Source organism: Leopardus geoffroyi, chromosome E2 (assembly GCF_018350155.1).
Source record: "Leopardus geoffroyi isolate Oge1 chromosome E2, O.geoffroyi_Oge1_pat1.0, whole genome shotgun sequence".
Classification (NCBI taxonomy): Eukaryota; Metazoa; Chordata; class Mammalia; order Carnivora; family Felidae; genus Leopardus; species Leopardus geoffroyi.
Window position 1 is genome coordinate 49,491,943 of NC_059335.1, and position 20,778 is coordinate 49,512,720.

Sequence of the window (20,778 nt, forward strand, 5' to 3'; positions counted from 1 at the left end):
TCTCTTCCGGATCTCTTCCACACAGGTGAGAGATGACACTGAACATAAGAGAAGAGAAACCTGGGAGAGAAACCACAGCCGCACACCCCTTTACCCATCTACCGTGAAAGGTGGCGACCCCCCTGACTCTCTCGTTTCTAAAGCCCAGCCCTGAGGTGCCCATGCTGGGCCACACGGCCAACCCTGACTGGAGATGCCGTGGACCACGGCTCAGGAGGAAATCAGGCTCCCCCTCACCCTCCTTCTGTCTTCTCCACTGGAACTCCAGCACCACATCATCGTGCCCCACAAAGGTATGCACTGGCGTGTTCAAGTCAAAGACGTTCCACAAGAGAAGACTATTTTCCCTCCGCAGCTGGGGAACCATCACAGTCACCAGTCCATTGCTGAAAGGCTACGGCAGGAAAGGGAAAAGAAGGTGATTATTCCAGGGAGACTCCGCTGAATCTTGAATTACCCAAGTTGGGATGCTTTCCTAACTAAAATAAATTACACGATGGGGGGATCCCAACCACTCGGGGGAGATTTTTTTCCAATACCGTAAGTTAACCATCACATCCACTTTCCTTCTGCATCTATTTTACTTTTTCTTCGTGTGGAAAGGACCACAGCCGGTAAAAAATAAAGCTAAGCCAAATCCTTGGAGAACTTTAAATTCTGAAACAAGCAAATGGCTCTGACCGCTGCGTGCCATGAAACACTGTGTCGCATCCTAGCGCTTCCCCAGAACGACTGTGCAAGACACCCTGGGGAAAACCCCAGAGCGGCAAGCAGAATTCTTGCCATGTGGACACACACCAGAAGCACACATCCGCATCAGGCAGCACCTCCCTGGCCCCAAAACTGCAGCTCTTCAGAGGAAAACCCTCCAATTTCAGGACTGACATGTTTTACTTATCCACACCTCATCTGCTAGGGAGCTGAGGGGCCCATTTGGTAGATAATCGGCCTCTGTTCTTTAAGGAATAAGCCACAGTCATCTAAAAGCACATTTATCTTCACTTGCCCTCCTGGCAGCACTCCTGGACTTCTCTGTTTATTTTTTAAAGTAAACATATTAATCCAGAGAAGTATTTCAATGCATAAGAACAATGTCTGATTTCTTGACAAGCACTCCTAGATGCAAAAGCCACTTAATCCCTAAATTATCTTCTATGCTCCACAGAGTCTCAGGGTGACAGCCTAATGCAGAAATGCAGCTTTATTCACCTCTGTGCTCCCTTTCAAATTGACACTGAGGACAATAGATTATATCTGATCAGCAGCTATCAATGTGGCAATGGGAAAAATTGTGGGAAGGCTAATAACAGCCTGCCCCCCCCCCCCAATCTGTGGCATTTTATGGTTTACAAAGCGTTTCACACACAATTTTTCAAAAGGAAAGGCATATTGTGCATGTGCTAAATGCCACTGAATTGAACATCTTACAATGGTAAATTTTATCACAATAATAAAAAGGAAGACCTAGTAAAAATTATTATTCATATTCTACAGAGGAGGAAACTATTGCTCAAAAGCATCCAGTAGCCTGCCCAAGGCCACACAAACATTAAATGGCTCATTGCAACATTATTCACAACAGCCCAGATATGGAAACAACCTAAGTGTCCGTCAATGGAAAGATGAAGAAGACGTATTAGATATATTCTACGGAATGCTATTCAGCCAGGAGAAAGAAGGAAATCTGCCATCTGCCACAACATGGGTGGACTTGAGGGCACTACGCTAAGTGAAATAAGTCCGAGAAAGACAAATACTGGGTGAGGTCACTTACATGTGGACTCTAAGACGGCTGAATTCACAGAAACAGAGAGCAGGATGGTGTTTGCCAAGGGCTGATGGGTGGGGGAAATGGGGACATGCTGGTCAGATTTCCAGTTGAAACTTCTAGTTAGAAGACGAGTAAGTTTTGGATCTAATATACAGCATGGTGACGGGAGTGAACAATACCATATTACACTCACAAGAGTTGCTAAGAGAGTAATATCACATGTTCTCAATCCAAAAAAGAAATGGTAATTATGTGATGTGACAGAGGTATTAGCTAACGCTATGGTACCAGTAGTCTGGCAATAAATAAGTGTATCAGACACCTTGAACTGACACAATGTTATATGTCAGTTATATCTCAATAAATCCTGGGGAAAAATTAAATGGCATCGATGGATCCCAAACCCAGGTCTTCCGAATCTAAAGCCAGAATTCTTCCCACCATCGGGAAGAAATCCACTCACTGAAAGCACTTCAACCCTGTGGCTCCATCTCCCCACTTCCCCTGCCCTTAGTGACCACCTTCGTGCTGCCCGGCTTCCCAGGCGGTGGCCAGCAATCCTAGCGCAGATTCTTCCCCAACACTCGAAGTGCCAGTTTTTAAATACCTGGCAGCTTTTATGCCATCAAGACCGCCTGTGCCCCCACCCCTCAACCAGGACAGGAGGTGAAAACTGCCTCACAGAGAAAGTAAGAGAAAATGGCCCTCGTGGCCCTCGCCCCACCCCCCCCCCAACTGGAACACCAAGGTGAAGCTCCCCAGCAGGAGGTGGGGTATCCCACTCACCGTGTATCTGGCCTTCCAGACGGGCACCTGGCAAGGGAGAATACTGAGGTATTTCCGAGGCTGGCGGTAGTCCCAGAACTGGAAGAAAGAGAGCAGGATAATGTGTGAACTAAACGCTATCAAAAGACTCGACAACCGAAACGAGCCCAGCTTCGCTCTGTCCTCGGTGTGTTCCACGCAGCCCCCTGGCCCTGGGACCGTGGCAGAGACACAACCCTCCCTCTCCCATTTACAAACATTCCCGGGGAATTTCCGGACTCCACAAGGACTGGCCCCGGGGGGGGGGGGGGGCAGATCACCATCATCAGCCTGCCTACTCACCAGCCTTGTAATTGAAAGGTAAGAATGACATGTTTTCACGCCACATCGCGTTTACACCGTGTAGGGTAATGTAACTAGGAACTAGGCTGATGTACTGACTACTCACTGCATTCCAGAGTTTAGAGCTTTCAGCTCTGTATCCCGCTTAATCTTTACAACCAAATAACGGGTGTTATTCATCTCTTTTTCAAATGAAGAAGCTAAATTACTGAACAGTCTAACTCGTGCAAGGTCACACCCGCTCCGCCACCGCCCCCGAACATGCGGAACTTGAGGTCGCGGAACATATGAAGGTAAGCCAGACACACTCTGCCTGAGCTGCCTGTGTTTTCCATGATGGGACAACTACACTTAGAGCTTGAACATTTGTCATGAAAGCAGGAAATGGCAGAGCACAAAAGGCAGGAGGACCGAGAGTGAGACTCTGAATTACTCAAGTACTAAGAAATTATTTTCTCTTAAAAAAAATTTTTTTTAATGTTTATTTATTTTTGAGAGAGAGAGAGAGACAGAACGTAAGCGAGGAAGGGGCACGGAGAGAGGGAGACACAGAATCCAAAGCAGGCTCCAGGCTCTGAGCTGTCAGCACAGAGCCCGACGCGGGCCTCAAACTCACCAACAGTGAGATGGTGACCCGAGGTGAAGTCGGACGCTTAACCAACTGAGCCACCCAGACACCCCACTAGGAAATTATTTTTAAAAATAGATGACTCCCTCTCTCTCTGCACCTCCCCTGCTTGGTCTCTCAAAAATAAATAAAACACTAAAAAAAAAAAAAAACAGATGACAGAAGCCATTCTGGAAAACAGTTTGGCAGTTTCTTAAAAAGTAAATGAGCACGTACCACTGACCCAGTGATCTCAACTCCTGTGTATTTGTCCTGGAAAATGGAAACGGTCCATTCCCAGAAAAATCGATACATGAATGTTTATAGAAGCTCTATTCATAATCACCAAAGGCTGGAAACAGCCCCATCAATGTCCTTCAATGGGTCAACAGAAAATAAACTGTAGCAGTATATCCATATAGTGGATTACTGCTCGTCAATAAAAAGTATATGATCTATCGATTTTGAAAACAACTTGGATGAATCTTGAAGGCACTATGCTGAGCGAAAGAAGCCAACTCAGAAAGTAAGATACTGAATGTATCCATTTAAATGACATTCTCAAAAAGACTAAACTACAGTGACAGAGAACACAACAACGGTTGCTAGAAATCAGGGGTTCGGGGAGAGTGTGGCTCTAAAGGAATCACATAAAGCAGTTCTTGTTCCTTCTGACAACACTTTATTTTTGTCAAATTCGGGCTCCATATTCAAAATAATAAAATTTTTAAGATGTCTTTTCCAGCTAAACTGCCTCAGCATTTCCCAGATGGCCACAGGGAAAACTACAACTTGCTCCCTCAACTTGTAAAAGAAGGGAAGCTAGACATCATTAGGTCTGCTTGGCATTCTCCGGATTTTTAATTAGCTCAACACTTTATGAATGCTTTCCTGTTACCAAGTCTCCCATATGTGAAAAACAAGCAAATAAAAAAATTCAGTCTCCCTAAGCTAATTACATACAAGTAAAACAATAGTATTATGAATACATTTTGGCAACTGGTTACTTGTCACGTCGGACAGAAGCATATTCATCCACATTTACAGACTGTCACGGTAACTGTTAACAAAAGTAATCCTTTTTTTATTTATTTTTTATTTATTTTATTTTATTTTTTTTTTATAAAGTGATTTTTTTTTTAATTTTTTTTTAACGTTTATTTATTTTCAAGACAGAGAGAGACAGAGCATGAACGGGGGAGGGTCAGAGAGAGGGAGACACAGAATCTGAAACAGGCTCCAGGCTCTGAGATGTCAGCACAGAGCCTGATGCGGGGCTCGAACTCACGGACCGCGAGATCATGAGCTGAGCCGAAGTCGGACGCTCAACCGACTGAGCCACCCAGGCGCCCCAAGTAATCCTTTTTTTAAAAAGGATTATATAACTTAGGGGACAAGGTAGAGGACCCTGGGGATTTGACCAAGTCCTCACTCACCAGAACACGATCTTATTCTCAAGGCAACCACTGACAGTCTTACAGAATGATTACATATTGCATGTGAGTGGAGGACTTTGGTCTGTTTCAATCTGACAGACTGGTCACTATAAGAACCAGAGCCATGCCATCCTCCCCTTCATAGGTGATTTCTGCTTTTCTCTTACTTGCCAAAGGGCCTTTGCTACGAGCTACAGATCAGAAAAGAAGGCTTCTGAAGAAATATCAGAAGAGCCTCAGGCAAGAAAGAACCACATTCTTGAACAGCGTCATGGGGACAAGACTCTCTCAGTAAGGTGACCCTGACCCATGGGCAGACACACACCTGTCAGGATGTACCGAGGAACCGTGTCTGGATTTCCAGGACACTTTGTCTAAAGAAGGCAATGTTGTAAAATAAAATAGACTGTTCAACTCAAGTTCAGGAAAAAAAGCAACCACCTAACCTGGTATGAAGTCATTTCATTGTGGTCATGTTCTATTTTTATTTTTATTTCCTTAATGTTCTAATTTTAATAGCCATAAAAGAAAAATCCTTTTCTTTCTTTTCGATCTAGTTCTAAGCCTCAATTCAACAGTTTTACAGTTTAACAATTTCCTAACTCGACTGAAACATTCATTCAATGGCACCTTGTTCCAGTGCACCCCTTAGAATTCAGAAAATAAAAATATAATAAAAATTACTATAATTATAAGCTAATATTTCTTAAGGTATACTTAAGAAAATGATTATGTAGGGAAAAAAAAAGACATACTGACCCTTATCTACAAATTATTAAAAATAACGGTTGAATATTATGCAAAGTGCCTCTAAACTCCTACACTTTCTACAATTATGCTATTTATTTACATTCAATAAAAACTGCTTTCCACCCACCAGGATATAGTGGAATACATCAAATACCATGTCAAAAAATCTCATTTAATACGTAGGCTAAGCCTACAAGTAAGGAACAGGGGCTGAATCTCACAGGTGGAAACTGGCCAGTCACCTGCTTTAATACCTATGGAATCCCAGCCTCACAGGTGGGAAAGACGTCACTGAACGGTGACAAACTTGAGGAAAGAGGAGGGGGTGAACTGGATGGTTTCTGGGTTCTGAACTTGGGCGACAAGGTGACAAAAACCCAAATCCAAAACAAGCAAACCAACAAAACCCCGCTGTGGCACATGAAAGTAAATTCCAACCCAAAGGGATTGACAATCCTCAAGGCAGAAGTTAACTTTTTAGGCCGTAGTGTCTGAATCTAGTTTTGCTGACCACACCGCAGGAAGACGTGGTACGGGAGCCTATGTAAACAGAGCGTTAAATCAATGATGCTGAATCGCAAAACTGCTAAGTAAACTTCTGTGGTCAAATCTCTGTCCTTCCAGACAGGGACCTGAGCTCAAGGAGGACGTGTGGAACGAGGCTGACTCTGTACCCTGCAACTTCGTAAACACAGCACATCCCACAGTCGGGAGAGGAGCAAACAACACAAAACGTCACACTCCACGATAAACCACAAACACGAGGGTCACTGAAACACATAAACCCTCGAGCATTTCCAGCAAGTTACAGAATCTAGTAGAGCAACTCTGCCCCGACTTTCTGCGGTGCTGATGACTGAAGATGTCCTAACTTTTGCAGACATGATCATCTTGTGAGAAAATTGCTATTTTTCCACCCCAGGGAGACGAACCACAAACTCGGTTACCTTAACAACGTTGGGGGCTTTTCTCCTTCACTTATATACATCTGGTGTGGTTTTTTGGTTTGGTTTGCTTTTGGTTTGTTTGTTTTTTTTTCTGAAAGCTGACTTCTTGACAACTTCTTTGCAAATAAGCTTTTCCTTTCTAAATGCTTCAGTCTCTGACTCCCTTTCACAAAGGGAAAGAAGAAACCGTCTATACAAATCCCAGGAGCCACAACGGAGATACGCTACCCCATCATTCCTACTGGCCTACGTAACCAAGTTTACGTGCCCATGCACCCCTAAAACACACACACTGTGCTCACTTGTTGTAGCTTTCTTTCCAAAGAAAGTGCTGTTACGAAATCTGGTGCCTCCCTCACACGGAACCCCAACTGTCCCAGTGGGTCACTCACCTTGACAGAGTTGTCTTGGCTGGAGGTAGCAAGAATGTGCTCGATGTCTGGGTGCCAGTCCAGGCCATGGATTTTGGAGAGGTGGGCTGCGAGGTACTCCACTGCGGTGCTGGGTTTCTACAACAGGATCAGCACCGAGTGTTGTCGATTTACAAATCACTCGTTGAGGGTCTACCATGTAACGGACTGTTACATGGGCAGCGGGGGGACACAAGAGTATTACCAGATCCTCTCTCTATCCTTAAGAAACTCCACTTTGTTTTGCTTAAAACAAACAAACAAACAAACAAACAAACAAACAAACAAACAGAAAAAGACTTATCCAGCTCTCCTTCACGCATGCTTGGCATATGGGCCTGTGAGCCAGATTTCTTTCTGCTCCGTCGCCACGCGTAGTTTTAATGAAGGACACAAGGCAGTGTGTGTTCTTCCCCCAAATAGGACAGACTGCAGTGTCGGCCCCCCTTCCTCACTATCACTCAAGGAGAAGGGCTGTGACACGCAAACAGACCACCCCACCCCACGATCCTGGAGGTAAAACCACCAAATTTAAGTAATTGAGCACCAAGACCCAAGAGAACAAACACACATTGCAAAAGAAAGCAATACATGATTAATAAGCTTATATAAGACAAAGGCAGAAGGAAACCGCAGAAATATACATTAAAGTAAGACTTTACAGGGCGCCTGGGTGGCTTAGTCGGTGAAGTGTCTGACGTCAGCTCAGGTCATCATCTCCGAGTTCATGAGTTTGAGCCCCTCGTCAGGCTCTGTGCTGACAGCTCAGAGCCTGGAGCCTGCTTCAGATTCTGTGTCTCCCTTTCTTTCTCTCTCTCTCTCTCTCAACCCCTCCCCTGCTCATGCTTTGTCTGTCTCTCTCTCAAAAATAAATAAAACATTAAAAATTTTTTAAATAAGGGGCGCCTGGGTGGCTCAGTCGGTAAAGCGTCCGACTTCAGCTCAGGTCACGATCTCACAGTCCGTGAGTTCGAGCCCCGCGTCGGGCTCTGTGCTGACAGCTCAGAGCCTGGAGCCTTCTTCGGATTCTGTGTCTCCCCCTCTCTCTGAACCTCCCCCGTTCATGCTCTGTCTCTCTCTGTCTCAAAAATAAACATTAAAAAAAAAAAGAATTAAAAAAAAATTTTTTTTAAATAAAATAAAATATTACTAAGCTATCACATTAGAAGACATATGTAAATAACACTCAATGCTGACAAGGCTGCATTTGTCACTGCTGCTATTTACACCAAATAGCACAACCTTTTGGCAAAAAACTGACAATTTTTATCAACCAACTTCAAATTTTCCTTTCTTAAGAGAGTATTTCATTTCACAAAAAGCTTTAGATAACAAAAGATGTTCATCTTGGTATTATCTGGGCTACCAGAAAACCAGAAACGACACAAATAGTAAGTGGGGAATAATTAAATTTTAGAGTCGATTATGGACTAGCTATCTGATCCAATATGATATAGCCACTAAATGTTCTACTTAGGGATTATAGCACAGGGAAAATGCATGTGTTGTAACGTTAAATGAAAAAGTACAGGGGCACTTGGGTGGCTCGGTCGGTTGAGTGTCTGACTTTTGGTTTCAGCTCTGGTCATGATCTCACGTTTTGTGGGGTTGAACCCCACGTCAGGCTCCACAGTGACACTGTCGGGCCCGCTTCGGATTCTGTCTCTCCTTTCTTTGCCCTTCCTCCTGCTCACGCTTGCTCTCTCTCTCAAGATAAAAAAACATTAAAAAAAAAAAAAAAGCATGAGTGGGAGAGAGCCAAAGCATAAGAGACTCTTAAAAACTGAGAACTGGGGCGCCTGGGTGGCGCAGTCGGTTAAGCGTCCGACTTCAGCCAGGTCACGATCTCGCGGTCCGTGAGTTCGAGCCCCGCGTCGGGCTCTGGGCTGATGGCTCAGAGCCTGGAGCCTGTTTCCGATTCTGTGTCTCTCTCTCTCTCTGCCCCTCCCCCGTTCATGCCCTGTCTCTCTCTGTCCCAAAAATAAATAAACGTTGAAAAAAAAAAAAAAATTAAAAAAAAAAACTGAGAACTGAGGGTTGATGGGGGTGGGAGGGAGGGGAGGGTGGGTGATGGGTATTGAGGAGGGCACCTTTTGGGATGAGCACTGGGTGTTGTATGGAAACCAATTTGACAATAAATTTCATATATTGAAAAAAAAAGCGTAAGAAAACACCAAAATGTTAGCACTTGCCTCTGAGTAATAGGTCTATAAATGATTTTTATTTTTCCTTTTATATTTCCTACAAAGAGCATCTATTACTTCTATAATTAGTGTTGGTCTATGAGGTTAAGAGCAGTCTCCAGAATCAGGCCTCCCTGAGTTTAAATCTTGACATACCATGCTTCAGTTTACCCGTCTGTAAAATGGGGATAAAAACCACTTATTTTAAAAGCTAGTCATATAGAGAGTTCTTAGAACAGTGCTGTGCATAATGAACGATTAGTAAATGTTACTATTATCAGTCATCTGGGTGTGTGAACGAAATCCAACACTCCCACTGATACTGCACTTTTTTAAGGCTCTGATGCCTGGTACCATCAGTGCTGCTTTGACATGGGAAAGTGCCAGAGAAGTAAGAATATGACCTACAAGTTTTACAATCCATGTGAGCAAAAGTCTTAAGTATTAATGGAACAAAACAAGGTTAAAACCCTTTAAACAAAATAGATAAAATTGCCGAGGGAAGTCAGGATTGTTAGTGCAGCAGTCAGAAGGCTAGAAAGGAACAGTTCGGCAGTCGATCTCTGAAAGACAAGAACAATGCTAGTCTGGAAGACAAGTACTGACAGGGTTTATGGCTGAATACCAAGTGGTTTATCTTGCCTACGGCCTGAAAACATTCTAAAGCAAATGTATACGCTCTACAAATTAACCAAATATTTTATTTAAACCATTTACTATGTTTAAGTGCTATGCTAATGATGAAAGGAATAAAACCAGTCGCCAATTTAAGAAATAAAGAGAGGGGCGAATGGCTCTCACCAGACTGGACGAAGGGACACAGACAAAAACTAACACATAGAAGGTGCACCCGGCCACCTCTGCTTACGGACTCACCTGCTCACCTGAGAGCCACCTAAGGCAGAGGGCTTCGGCGGCACACGCTGCCCCAGCAGGTCCTGGCACCGAACGCGGCAGACTCCGCGTCTCCGCTTCATCTCCTTCCCCTCTCCCCAACCACATGACCAGCTCCCTGCCACGAGGGAAGGGACGAGGCTGCCAGGGCCACGCTGAGACTGGACAGTCAGCACCCAGGCTGACGGTTTCGGGAAAACGACAAGTGGGTGCTCCCCGGAGGCTGAGGAGCTCTAGCCTCCAGTTCCAGAAAGCAGGAAGCAGTAGGACACCCCAGATCTTACAGAAAGAAGTCGACTGCTCTGTGCATTACTACCCAATCATCCGGCAGGTAAGTTCGGGGGGCCTTTCCCCGAGTCATTGTCCTCTCCGATACCAACAAACCAAACTCCAAACAGACTCTCCGTGGCGGCAGCTGCCCGGGACCCTGCCCCTCTTCCCTGCCCGTCAGTTACATGGGCTGTGCGGGGAGAATCCGGGCTCTGCCGGCTCTTTGGAGGCTGAAAGGACAGCTAGACGTCTAAGGGAGGATCTGAACACGCTATGTACCTCGCCTCAGTGATTTATACCAGAAATACTCAGGATGGAATATGTCCTAGAACAACTAGTTTGCACTTCGCAATCTGGGGCAGGGATAAGAAGCCTGCTGACCATTCTAGAACAGTGTCTGGTTCCCAGGCTCGACCTCCTCAGTGACCCATTCGCTATGATTATCTTCATTTTGAAGACGAGGTAACTGAGGCTTGGAGTAGTGGAGTGGCTCACCTGACATCATAATTAGGAGGCAGCAAAATGGGGCCCTCACTTAGGTCAGGCCTAGTTCATTTGCTTAACCACTGATCGGAATATTCTCTATCTTCCTTCAACATCAGTTTGATCACGAAGCAAATGTCATCTGGCACTGTGATCTTAAAATGGCAATTTGCCACGCTGCAGAGGACACCCTGGCTTCTCAACACAAGTCCTGCTACTCACAACATCCTCTTCATTGCCACTGCGAGGGACTAAAGACCACCTGGGGTGGGAGGGAAGAGATTACTCACCCGCTTGTCCCATATCCGCACGTCCCCATCATGACTGGTGGCGAGGCAATTAGCATTTTTTTTATTCCATTTGACCTGTGAGGCACCCGCTGGAAAGAAAAATCAGGGGAAGAAAGCTGCTGCCGTCAACTCCTCTGGAACCAGAGTGGAGTGTGTCCAGGGGGGCTGGATAACGAGTTCTGGCTGAATGAGAACAGAACCCTTCAAGTTTCTAGGACTGCACCAGCTCCACCATTAAAGAGAAAATGAAGCCAAAAAATAAATGAATTAACACACTGGAACAGGATCAGAGGCACCTAACAGAGGAAACAATCTGACGTAGGAAAAAACTCTACAGGTTACCTCGGCACAGAAGCAGCAGGCAAACACAGTTTCTCATGAGCAGCAGTTCAACATGGCTCTGTTGGCTGGAAACTGACTACTCAGCACACAACCTGGCTCTTCATCATCCCCGAAGACCAACCTGGAGCACCGACCCAGAAGAGCCTCAGCTCAACGCCTGCTCCTTCCCACTTACTTGCTCACCTCCTCGCCTCTTTAGGAGGGCAATCTTGGAGAAACAAAGGTTCCTCAGCTGAAGAATAAGCCTCCATGTTGCTCAATTCTGCCCTCAGAAGGGTATGTGTACCACCCCCCTCCTACGCTCTCTTCTCCCATCAGCGGCTACACGTGGTCACAGGCTCTGCATTAGGCCAGGGAAAGGGAACGTCCCTGGCACCGTGAACTGAGTCCTTTCCCCACTCTGCCAACACAAAGAAGTAACAACAATAACAAAGGAGCTACTTAAGAGAGGAGGCATAGTGTAAAATGCCAGAGGGGTTGAGGTCTGTCGAAAACCGGGACATATCAGCCCTTCTGGTGGACTCTCAAAAATAACCAAGTTGGGGTGCCTGGGTGGCTCAGTTGCTTAAGCATCCCACCCTTGATCTCAGCTCAGGTCATGACCTCGGCTCAGGTCATGATCTTACAGTTCATGAGTTCAAGCCCTGTGTCAGGCTATTTGCTGACAGCGCGGAGCCTACTTGGGATTCTGTCTCTCCCTCTTTCTGCTCCTCCCCTGCTTTCTCTCACTCTTTGTCTCAAGATAAATGAAGTTTAAAAAATAAAATAACCAAGTTAATTAAGTTAAACCAGAACAACACGACAGCTCTGCTTCCCATCTCTTCTTGTCCTCGCTCAGACAACACATAATATTTCTTCCTTTGGGGTGCTGTTTACTAATGGGGACACCATAGCGAATCCAGGGCTTTGGAAAGCAACCTGAACCACGAGGTCTAGAGTGACACCAACAGAGCAAGGACTGAGAATCTATTACGAAACTGAATTGGTGTCCAGAAATTACCTCTGCTTGGTTCTAGGGACAGTCTTTGTTTGTTTGTTGTGTTTTTTGCCTGAGACACAGGACATCTTAAGTCACTGAAGAATGAATGGTGGAGACCCCTAAAGGAGGAAGGTAGTACACTATTCAGGAGACACAGTTTCTTTTTTTTTTTTTTTTTAATTTTTTTTTTTTTTTTTCCAACGTTTATTTATTTTTGGGACAGAGAGAGACAGAGCATGAACGGGGGAGGGGCAGAGAGAGAGGGAGACACAGAATCGGAAACAGGCTCCAGGCTCTGAGCCATCAGCCCAGAGCCTGACGCGGGGCTCGAACTCACGGACCGCGAGATCGTGACCTGGCTGAAGTCGGACGCCTAACCGACTGCGCCACCCAGGCGCCCCAGGAGACACAGTTTCTTAGCAAGAAAAGGTATCAGCTCAAGGAGAAGGTGAGTAAGAAGGGTCTGTCCCATTTCCTCATGATAGAATTACTTGAAGACTTTCCCCAGTGCAGGGGTCCATCAGACCATGAAGCCTTCCAAAGGGCTCTGGGAACCGCCTAATTCAACCTGTTTTACTAGGCTCATGACAACAGAGTCAAACAGAGGTCCCAGACCACAGGTGTCCCCAGACAGAGAATACTCTTGAATACACACATGCTCTTGCTTACTCCCCACCCCAAAGGTATAAACAATGTGCTCATGGAGAGATAGGAACCATGGCCTCTGGGAAGCAATACGAACCAAGGCTGAACCTCTCAGGGAATGGTAGATCAAGCAGCTTCCAAAAATCCACAGCTTCTCATTTGCCTCTTTTCTCCTCTTTGCTACCCTGAGAAATCTTTGCTACCCTGCAAAAAAGAAAGAAGACTCCCCTACCTCTATTCTTTAGAGGACTCAGAACAGAAAAGAAAGCAATCAGAAGGAGTGGGTTGAAAAAAAGAACTTTCTTTTGGGAGCTCCTCTAAAACCAACCTAACTTAGAAACCTTTAAGTAGAAGCAACAAAATCCCGGGGAAGCAACTGAGGCATTTATAGACTATTTGTGTTTTCATTCAGTTGGATGTCTTCTGCAACCATGTCTGTGCCCCATCATATGTCTCAGACCATAACTGCCTGAAGGTTGAGGTGGCGGGGGTGGGGGTGGGGGTGGTCCAAATCAACAGATTTATTAAGCACTTAGCACAGAGGCACAGGGGCTTGACTCCCATGCCATTTAACAAACATTTACGGAGCATCTCCTTGAGTCAGGCACAAATGCTGACCTTGGGCTACAGCACTGAAAAAAAGAGATGTGGTCCCTAACTTCACAACACAGATAATCCACCTGCTTAATACAGGTGTGATGTTCAATGTCTTTAAATGATGAGGCATGGAGATGTGGAAGAAAAAAATATCACATAATCATTTTGGAGCAAATACCACATGTGAATTCAAATGTAACAAACAGATACAAAGGAGCAGGATTTAAGAGATAGATGATGTATGTTTTTAACAAGGATGCCAAAATACAATACTGATGACTGACCTTCATTGCTGTGATATAACCAGTCCTGTGCCCAAATTCGACTCTCAGGAATTAGTGGGAATGCCCCACAACGGACCCAAAGCAGAATTTCAAAAACAATCCATTCCAACTGAGCAATGAAAACAGGTAGACCAGAAAGTAGTTTCAAAGTTTCAGGACATCCATATTACACGACAACATGGGGACACAATCAGCATAATCTAGATTGTGGGGAAACTGCAGGACAAACCTGCTTTCTTCAATAAATGAACCTCAGGAAAAGAAAAACAAACCAAAAAAGGAGAAGGGGAAGAAACCTACCAATCACAAAAGATGAGAATTCCATCAACCATTATAAGTATGTTCTCTATTTGGATTCTGATTTAAATAATTTGTAAAAACAAAAACAAAAAAACCAACAAAACAACAACTGAGACTATTAGGGAAATCAGAATACTGCTTAAACATTTGATATTAAAGAGCCACCATTAACATTTTTAGAGGTCTGTTCATAGTTTTGTGGTTACATTTCCATAGAGGATTCTTCTCTTGTAGAAGTATTACTGACTGAAATATTTGTTGAGGAAATGATATGACACTGACATACTTCAAAATAATTCCAGAGAAGATGGGAGTGGGGGGCAGGGCAGTAGGTAGGAGTAAAGATGAAATAAGACTGGCTAGACAGGGACAACTATGGAAGCTGGATCATGAACACAAGGCAGTTCGTTTTCTTCTATTTTTATATGCATCCAGGGGTGCCTGGGTGGCTCAGTCGGTTAAGCGTCTGACTTTGGCTCAGGTCAGGATCTCACAGCTCTTGGGTTCAAGCCCTGCGCTGGGCTCTGTGCTGACAGCTCAAAGCCTGGACCTGCTTCAGATTCTGTGTCTCCCTCTCTCTCTGCCCCACCCCGACTCGCACTCTGTCTCTGTCCCTCTCTCTCTCTTAAAAATAAACATTAAGGGGCGCCTGGGTGGCTCAGTCGGTTAAGCGTCCGACTTCGGCTCAGGTCGTGATCTCATGGTCCGTGAGTTAGAGCCCCGCGTCGGGTTCTGTGCTGACAGCTCAGAGCCTGGAGCCTATTTCAGATTCTGTGTCTCCCTCTCTCTGACCCTCCCCCGTTCATGCTCTGTCTCTCTCTGTCTCAAAAATAAGTAAACATTAAAAAATAATAAAATTAACATTAAAAAAAATGTTTTTTAATAAATAAAAAGTTTAAAAACAAACTATTTCAGCTCCTGTCCTTGAATCCCGAAATAAGCCCCTGAGCGCGCTCAGCAGTCCTGACTGTAACTTCCGAGAGCAGCCTAAAGCAAGCCCCTTGCCATGAGAGACTCACAACCCCACCGGCCAGGGTGTGGGCAGGGGGCAGTCCCCGTGGGGGTGGGGGAAGTATACACTCACCTACAGCAGAGAGCGCAACGGTAGGCTTCCTTGTGTCTCTGAAACAGAAAAGTCAGAAATCAAATGCCCGATTCATAGGCCACCATCCACCTGTACTTTTCACCCTCTGCACGCATTTCTGCACTCTCCTTTCAGGGGGTACTTGAGCTCGGAGGGAACGTGAGGGCCTTAGAAGCAAGTGTAAAGTGTCTCCCTTCGGGGACAAACTTTCTCATCTGCCTCAAATGAGGCTGAGACTAAATTTCAAATCACATAGCTGCAGCCACAGAAAACGAACTATGTGATTCAGCGTGTCCGGCGTGACCCTGATTGTAGGGCTGGAGGAAGCCATAAGAAGCCGTTCCTGGAGTCATTTCTCCCAGTGGCAATGAAGGAACAGTCATGGAGGCATAACTCTGCGAGAACCTTCCCAGCAGCACTTCAAAGGTGAAGTCAAAAGCTACTCTGATAATCACAGTTGCTAAGAGGTGGAAACCCAAGTGTCCACTGACAGACGAGTGGATCGACAAAATGTGGTCCAGCCACACGACGGAATATTAGCCAGCCTTCTGACAGAAGGAAATCCTGTCACACGCTACAACATGGATGAACCTTGAGGTCATGGCGTTAAGTCAAGTAAGTCAGTGCCGAAAAGACAAGCACTGCCTGACTCCACTCCCACTTGTCTGAAGGATCTAAAGTAGCCAAAACCATAGGAACAGAAAGTGGGAAGGTGCTTAATGAGCAGAGTGTTAGCTTGGTAAGAGGAGAAAGTTCCGGGGATCCGTTGCACAACAATGTGAATATATTTAACAGAACCACAAACTTAAAAATGGTGAAGATGGCTTATTTCATGTTTTGGGTTTTTCAACCACAATTCAAAACAAAAACAAAACAAAAACCCTACTCCTGAATACAACGGGAGACTCCTGGAAAGAGAGAGATTCCTGGGTTCACCACAAAGCCAGAGGGCAACTTCTCCACCAAATGGTAAAGTGACAGAACAGGGCACCAACCCAGGGCTAGGGGGTTCGGACGGCCAATCCGTGGCTCAGGCTTACTAATCCAGAAAGCTTGAAAAGGAATCATCTGTTCAGCATTTTTTAATCCTTAAATTATGAAAACAACGATTTCATGTAAATGAGGAATACTCTAACCTTGTCTCCTAACTCCCTGGGGTTTTGTTTATTTAAAAGCGCCTCCCTCCCATTTCCCCTGGGTTTAGCGCTCCGTCCCCACTCCGGCGCTGCCGTAAGACTGATCACCACCAAGGTAATGTCCCAGATGCAAGTGAAGTCCGCTGCGCACACCCTCTCGGACTCCCTTTCCCTGATCTGTCCACCTCTCAGTGCAAACCATCACAGAGCCACTGCCATTGGGAGCAGAGCAGTCCGCTGAGGGGAGAGAGGGTCCCGTCGGGGGGGGGGGACTCTACAGACCACGCCCTCTAGTTAGTCACCTGGAATTGTTATGGCAAAGGGAGCCTCGCTCTACAAAGGGAGAAGGGGGACAGACAACATGCCCGGCCCTGGGCTGGGGGCTCCTTCCCTCTTCGCCTCATGAAGGGTAACCCTGAGAGGTGGTCCTCAGCCACCTGGGGGAGTGAAGCCTCACAAAGAGCAAAGCAGATGTGTCTCAGCATCACCTGCTGTAGCAGACGTGTGTCTGTGCCCACAACTCCCCACTGTCACCTGCCACGTCAGTTAAACTTCAGCCTGACTTTCAAACGCCAGCACCTATGTTTCTCTGCCAAAGGGACTTCCCTGACTGCTGCAGCCTGTCCTGCACATCTCTGTGCCAGGCCTGAAGTGCCAGGGAAGGGAGGCCCCAGGGTGCAGCCTGCGACCAGTGACCGACAGTGGATGACGCCCCCACTTCCTGAGCCCTCAAGGGTGGGACACCTCTGAGGAGTTCTGCCCTGGCACCTAGCGGTCCCCGGCAGGAATAAGCTCCACGTGCTCATGCTGCCTCCCGCGTGGACAGCACGCCCTCCGTGTGCAGCCTTCCCGCTCCCGTCTCTCCTCCCACTGGTGCTTCTGTCGCCTCCTAAACAACGTCCTTGCAAGGCATCCTCATCTCGGGGTCTGCACCCAGGGGAAACCAAACTAAGACAGCTGATCTCTAAAACAAAGGTCCCAGATCGTCCCACAACCCAGTGGTTTGGCCTTTCAATTGTTCTTACTTGATATCCCAAATGTAGATGTAGGTGTCCACAGAGCTGGTAACCAGCAGATCCGGCTCAAACACTGCCCAGTCCAAGTCACTGGAAACACAAGAAATAAACAGAACAACAACAAAGAGAAGAAAATTCAGAGTCCGGTTCCAAAGCGCTAGCAGATTTCATTTCTAGTGGCTTCAGAGAGTCACTGTTGACGGTCCTCCTTAACATGATATAGGCTAGAAATCTCCAAAATTCTCTGGGAATGAGTAAGACTTAACTGAGCTCTGAAGAAAGCTTTCAGGTCCTTTCCCCTGTCATCACCAGCTATCCCATCACCTGCTCCCAAAAAAGAAATGGAGGATTTCAACTTCAACCACACACACACACACACACACACCCCAAAGCAAAAACATCAAGTGATTTTTGAGTTGGAATTTTCTAAACCAGATTCAACCACAAGTACCTCGAGGAAAACCAACATCTCTCAAAGCAGCGGCAAACTGTTAACACTGCCATGCAGCTTTCAGAAAGGGCAGGCCTCCCTAACATAGGCCAGGGGTCTGGCCTTTCCCGTTACTTCTGGGTCAGCTCCCCCACTCCTGTACTCCCTGCTGCTACTTCCCAGGATGAGTGTTCCCTACCCAGGAATAGTGACCCAAGGACAGGATGGATCAAGGAACACTCCAGAAGGCCATGGGTGGGAGGCAGCTGTGCCCCACAGCCACTGGAGAAAGAGCAAAGGGCTGCGTCCTGCTGTCTGTGCTCCCACGCACTGCCGAATGTGAGCTGAGGATTCTGCCGGCATAACTGTGTCTCCCTCCCATGGCAAAAATCAGCTCTAATCCTTCACTCCAGACTGGGCTGTCCGAGGGCCTTCTGGAATCGAGGACAGCAGTTAGAGGAATGCTGGTTCCTAAATACTGGTTGATCCCCAGTATGAGAGCCACCGCTTCAGTGAGCGCCAAGGACCTAGCAGTCACCCATGGCCAATGCAGCACAGAGGGTCAAGTTGTGGAAGGGGGACGGAGCTTTCATGTCACTTCCCGAGGGACTATGACAGAGCGAGACAGGCCGGGAGCTGCGGAGGCCTGGTGCCTACCTGATTACACGAGTGTGGCCTTGTAAGGTAGTGCCAACTTCCCCGCTGCCATCTTTCCACTTATAAAGGTCAACCCGTTGGTTACTCTGAAAAGAAACAAGGGGAAGAAGGCAGCCAGTCCCACACCCGAACACACGCTCTTACCGCGATCTGCCTAGGGCTGAGAAGACGAAGCCATGCAGAAACTAACTTGCATGGCAGAGACCCTACAGACTGACTTGCTCACAGAGCCATCAGAAATGAGTACAATTAGGGGCTCCTGGGTGGCTCAGTCAGTTAAGTGTCCAACTTTGGCTTGGGTCATGATCTCACAGTTCGTGAGTTTGAGCCCCACGTCGGGTTCTGTGCTGACAGCTGAGAGCCTGAGCCTGCTTCGGATTCTGTGTCTCCCTCTCTCTATACCCCTCCCCCACTCATGATCTGTCTGTCTGTCTCTCTCTCTCTCTCTCTCAAAAACAATAAAGATTAAAAAATATTTTTTTTAAAAAAAGAAACGAGGGCGCCTGGGTGGCGCAGTCGGTTAAGCGTCCGACTTCAGCCAGGTCACGATCTCGCGGTCCGTGAGTTCGAGCCCTGCGTCGGGCTCTGGGCTGATGGCTCGGAGCCTGGAGCCTGTTTCCGATTCTGTGTCTCCCTCTCTCTCTGCCCCTCCCCCGCTCATGCTCTGTCTCTCCCTGTCCCAAAAAAAATAAATAAACGTTGAAAAAAAAAAAATTAAAAAAAAAAAAAAAGAAAAAAGAAACGAGTACAATTAACATGTAAGCCAACCTCAGCTCAGTACATAGGACTATAAATTTCCAAACGGAAGGGCAGTGCTGTCTTCAATGTGAATCTACCCTGAGTCATTGCAGCTGAATTGAAGCCACCAAGGCGCTACTGAGCACCTGAATGATGGCTTACAGAGATGCGCCACCCCCACCCCACCACCCCCACGCCTCCCCCCACCACCCCGCAAGCTGCTCAAAGGACCACCTCCCAGCTCTAAGCATCACACACCCATCTCTCCAGGTGCTGTCACACTAAGGCTTTCAGCTCACTCTTCCCATTTATCAAATGCCCAGAGTCCATCCATCACACTTTAAAAACACATAAACACAAGAAAGAAAACAGAACCATTATTAAAGGGGTATCCTAGAAGACAAAATTACAGAAGACTCCTTGAAATATGCCTATACTGAATTTCTTTTTTTATACATTTTTTTCTTAATGTTTATTTTTGAGAGAGAGAAAGAGAGATGCAGAGTGAGAAGGAGACAGAGAATCCGAAGCAGAGGCTCTGTGATGAAAGCCCAGAGCCCAGTGTGGGGCTCAAACTCACATACTGTGAGATTGTGACCTGAGATGAAGTCGGATGCTTAACCGACTGAGCCACCCAGGTGTCCCTAATACTGAATTTCTTTTCTTTTCTTTTTTAATGTTTATTCATTATCTTTGACAGAGAGAGACAGAGCATGAACAGGAGATAGAGAGAGAGAGAGAGAGAGAGAGAGAGATACACAGAATGTGAAACAGGCTCCAGGCTCTGCCCTGTCAGCATAGAGTCCGACCTGGGATTCAAACCCACAAACCATGAGATTGTGACCTGAACTGAAGTCAGACGCCTAACCAACTGAGCCATCCAGGCATCCCTATACTGAGTTTCTTAAAGGGTTAGGCATAAAGACCTAGGAAAGACTAGGAAAGACTGACCAGAAAAAAACACACAGCAATAGGGAAAGGAGGAAAGAAAAAGCTACATTTCACTGAAAGAAACAACAAGCCAGCAAAATACCTAAATATCATGAGCTTATGAAACACACCAAAAGTGAATAAAGACTACAACAGACTGATTACTAATACACAGGCTATCTAATAATTTCTGAACTGATATACAGATGCAGATCTATTAATATCTATATATTACTAGACTGATTTTCATTTTAGCTCAGAGATGGACAGATGTATAAAGTTCAAAGGTGTTTATCCAGAAATGCCAGTTTCCAATTCTAAATAGGTAAGGTTTCTGGTCAAAGGTTAGAATTCAAAACAGCTTCCAATGGGAACAGGAGTGAAAAGAAAAGTCCCCTCATATTATAACAATATCCCCTGTCATTTCCAGAGGGTCTGCTAACACCAGTCTATGTACTAGGAATCTTTTTTAATACACAGATTCTGGTTTTA

At 46.0% G+C, this 20,778-nt stretch overlaps 1 protein-coding gene and 1 long non-coding RNA gene across 8 annotated transcripts in view; one reads left to right on the forward strand and one right to left on the reverse strand.

The window, feature by feature from the left end:
- The window catches only part of WDR59 (WD repeat domain 59), an 89,753-nt gene that overhangs the window by 43,731 nt on the left and 25,244 nt on the right, over positions 1-20,778 (reverse strand). For all 7 annotated transcript variants that reach the window (XM_045443541.1, XM_045443546.1, XM_045443542.1 and 4 more), the window contains exons 4-10: positions 18,619-18,704; positions 17,541-17,621; positions 15,380-15,417; positions 11,149-11,237; positions 7,011-7,127; positions 2,558-2,635; positions 238-394 (exon numbers count right to left, since the gene is read on the reverse strand). In XM_045443541.1, coding sequence (XP_045299497.1) covers positions 238-394; positions 2,558-2,635; positions 7,011-7,127; positions 11,149-11,237; positions 15,380-15,417; positions 17,541-17,621; positions 18,619-18,704 — 646 coding nt within the window. The remainder of the gene's footprint in view (positions 1-237; positions 395-2,557; positions 2,636-7,010; positions 7,128-11,148; positions 11,238-15,379; positions 15,418-17,540; positions 17,622-18,618; positions 18,705-20,778) is intronic.
- LOC123579454 lies at positions 9,703-20,607 on the forward strand. Its single transcript, XR_006702777.1, has 3 exons — positions 9,703-9,809; positions 11,944-11,950; positions 20,595-20,607. It is a non-coding gene; the product is annotated as an uncharacterized LOC123579454 (long non-coding RNA).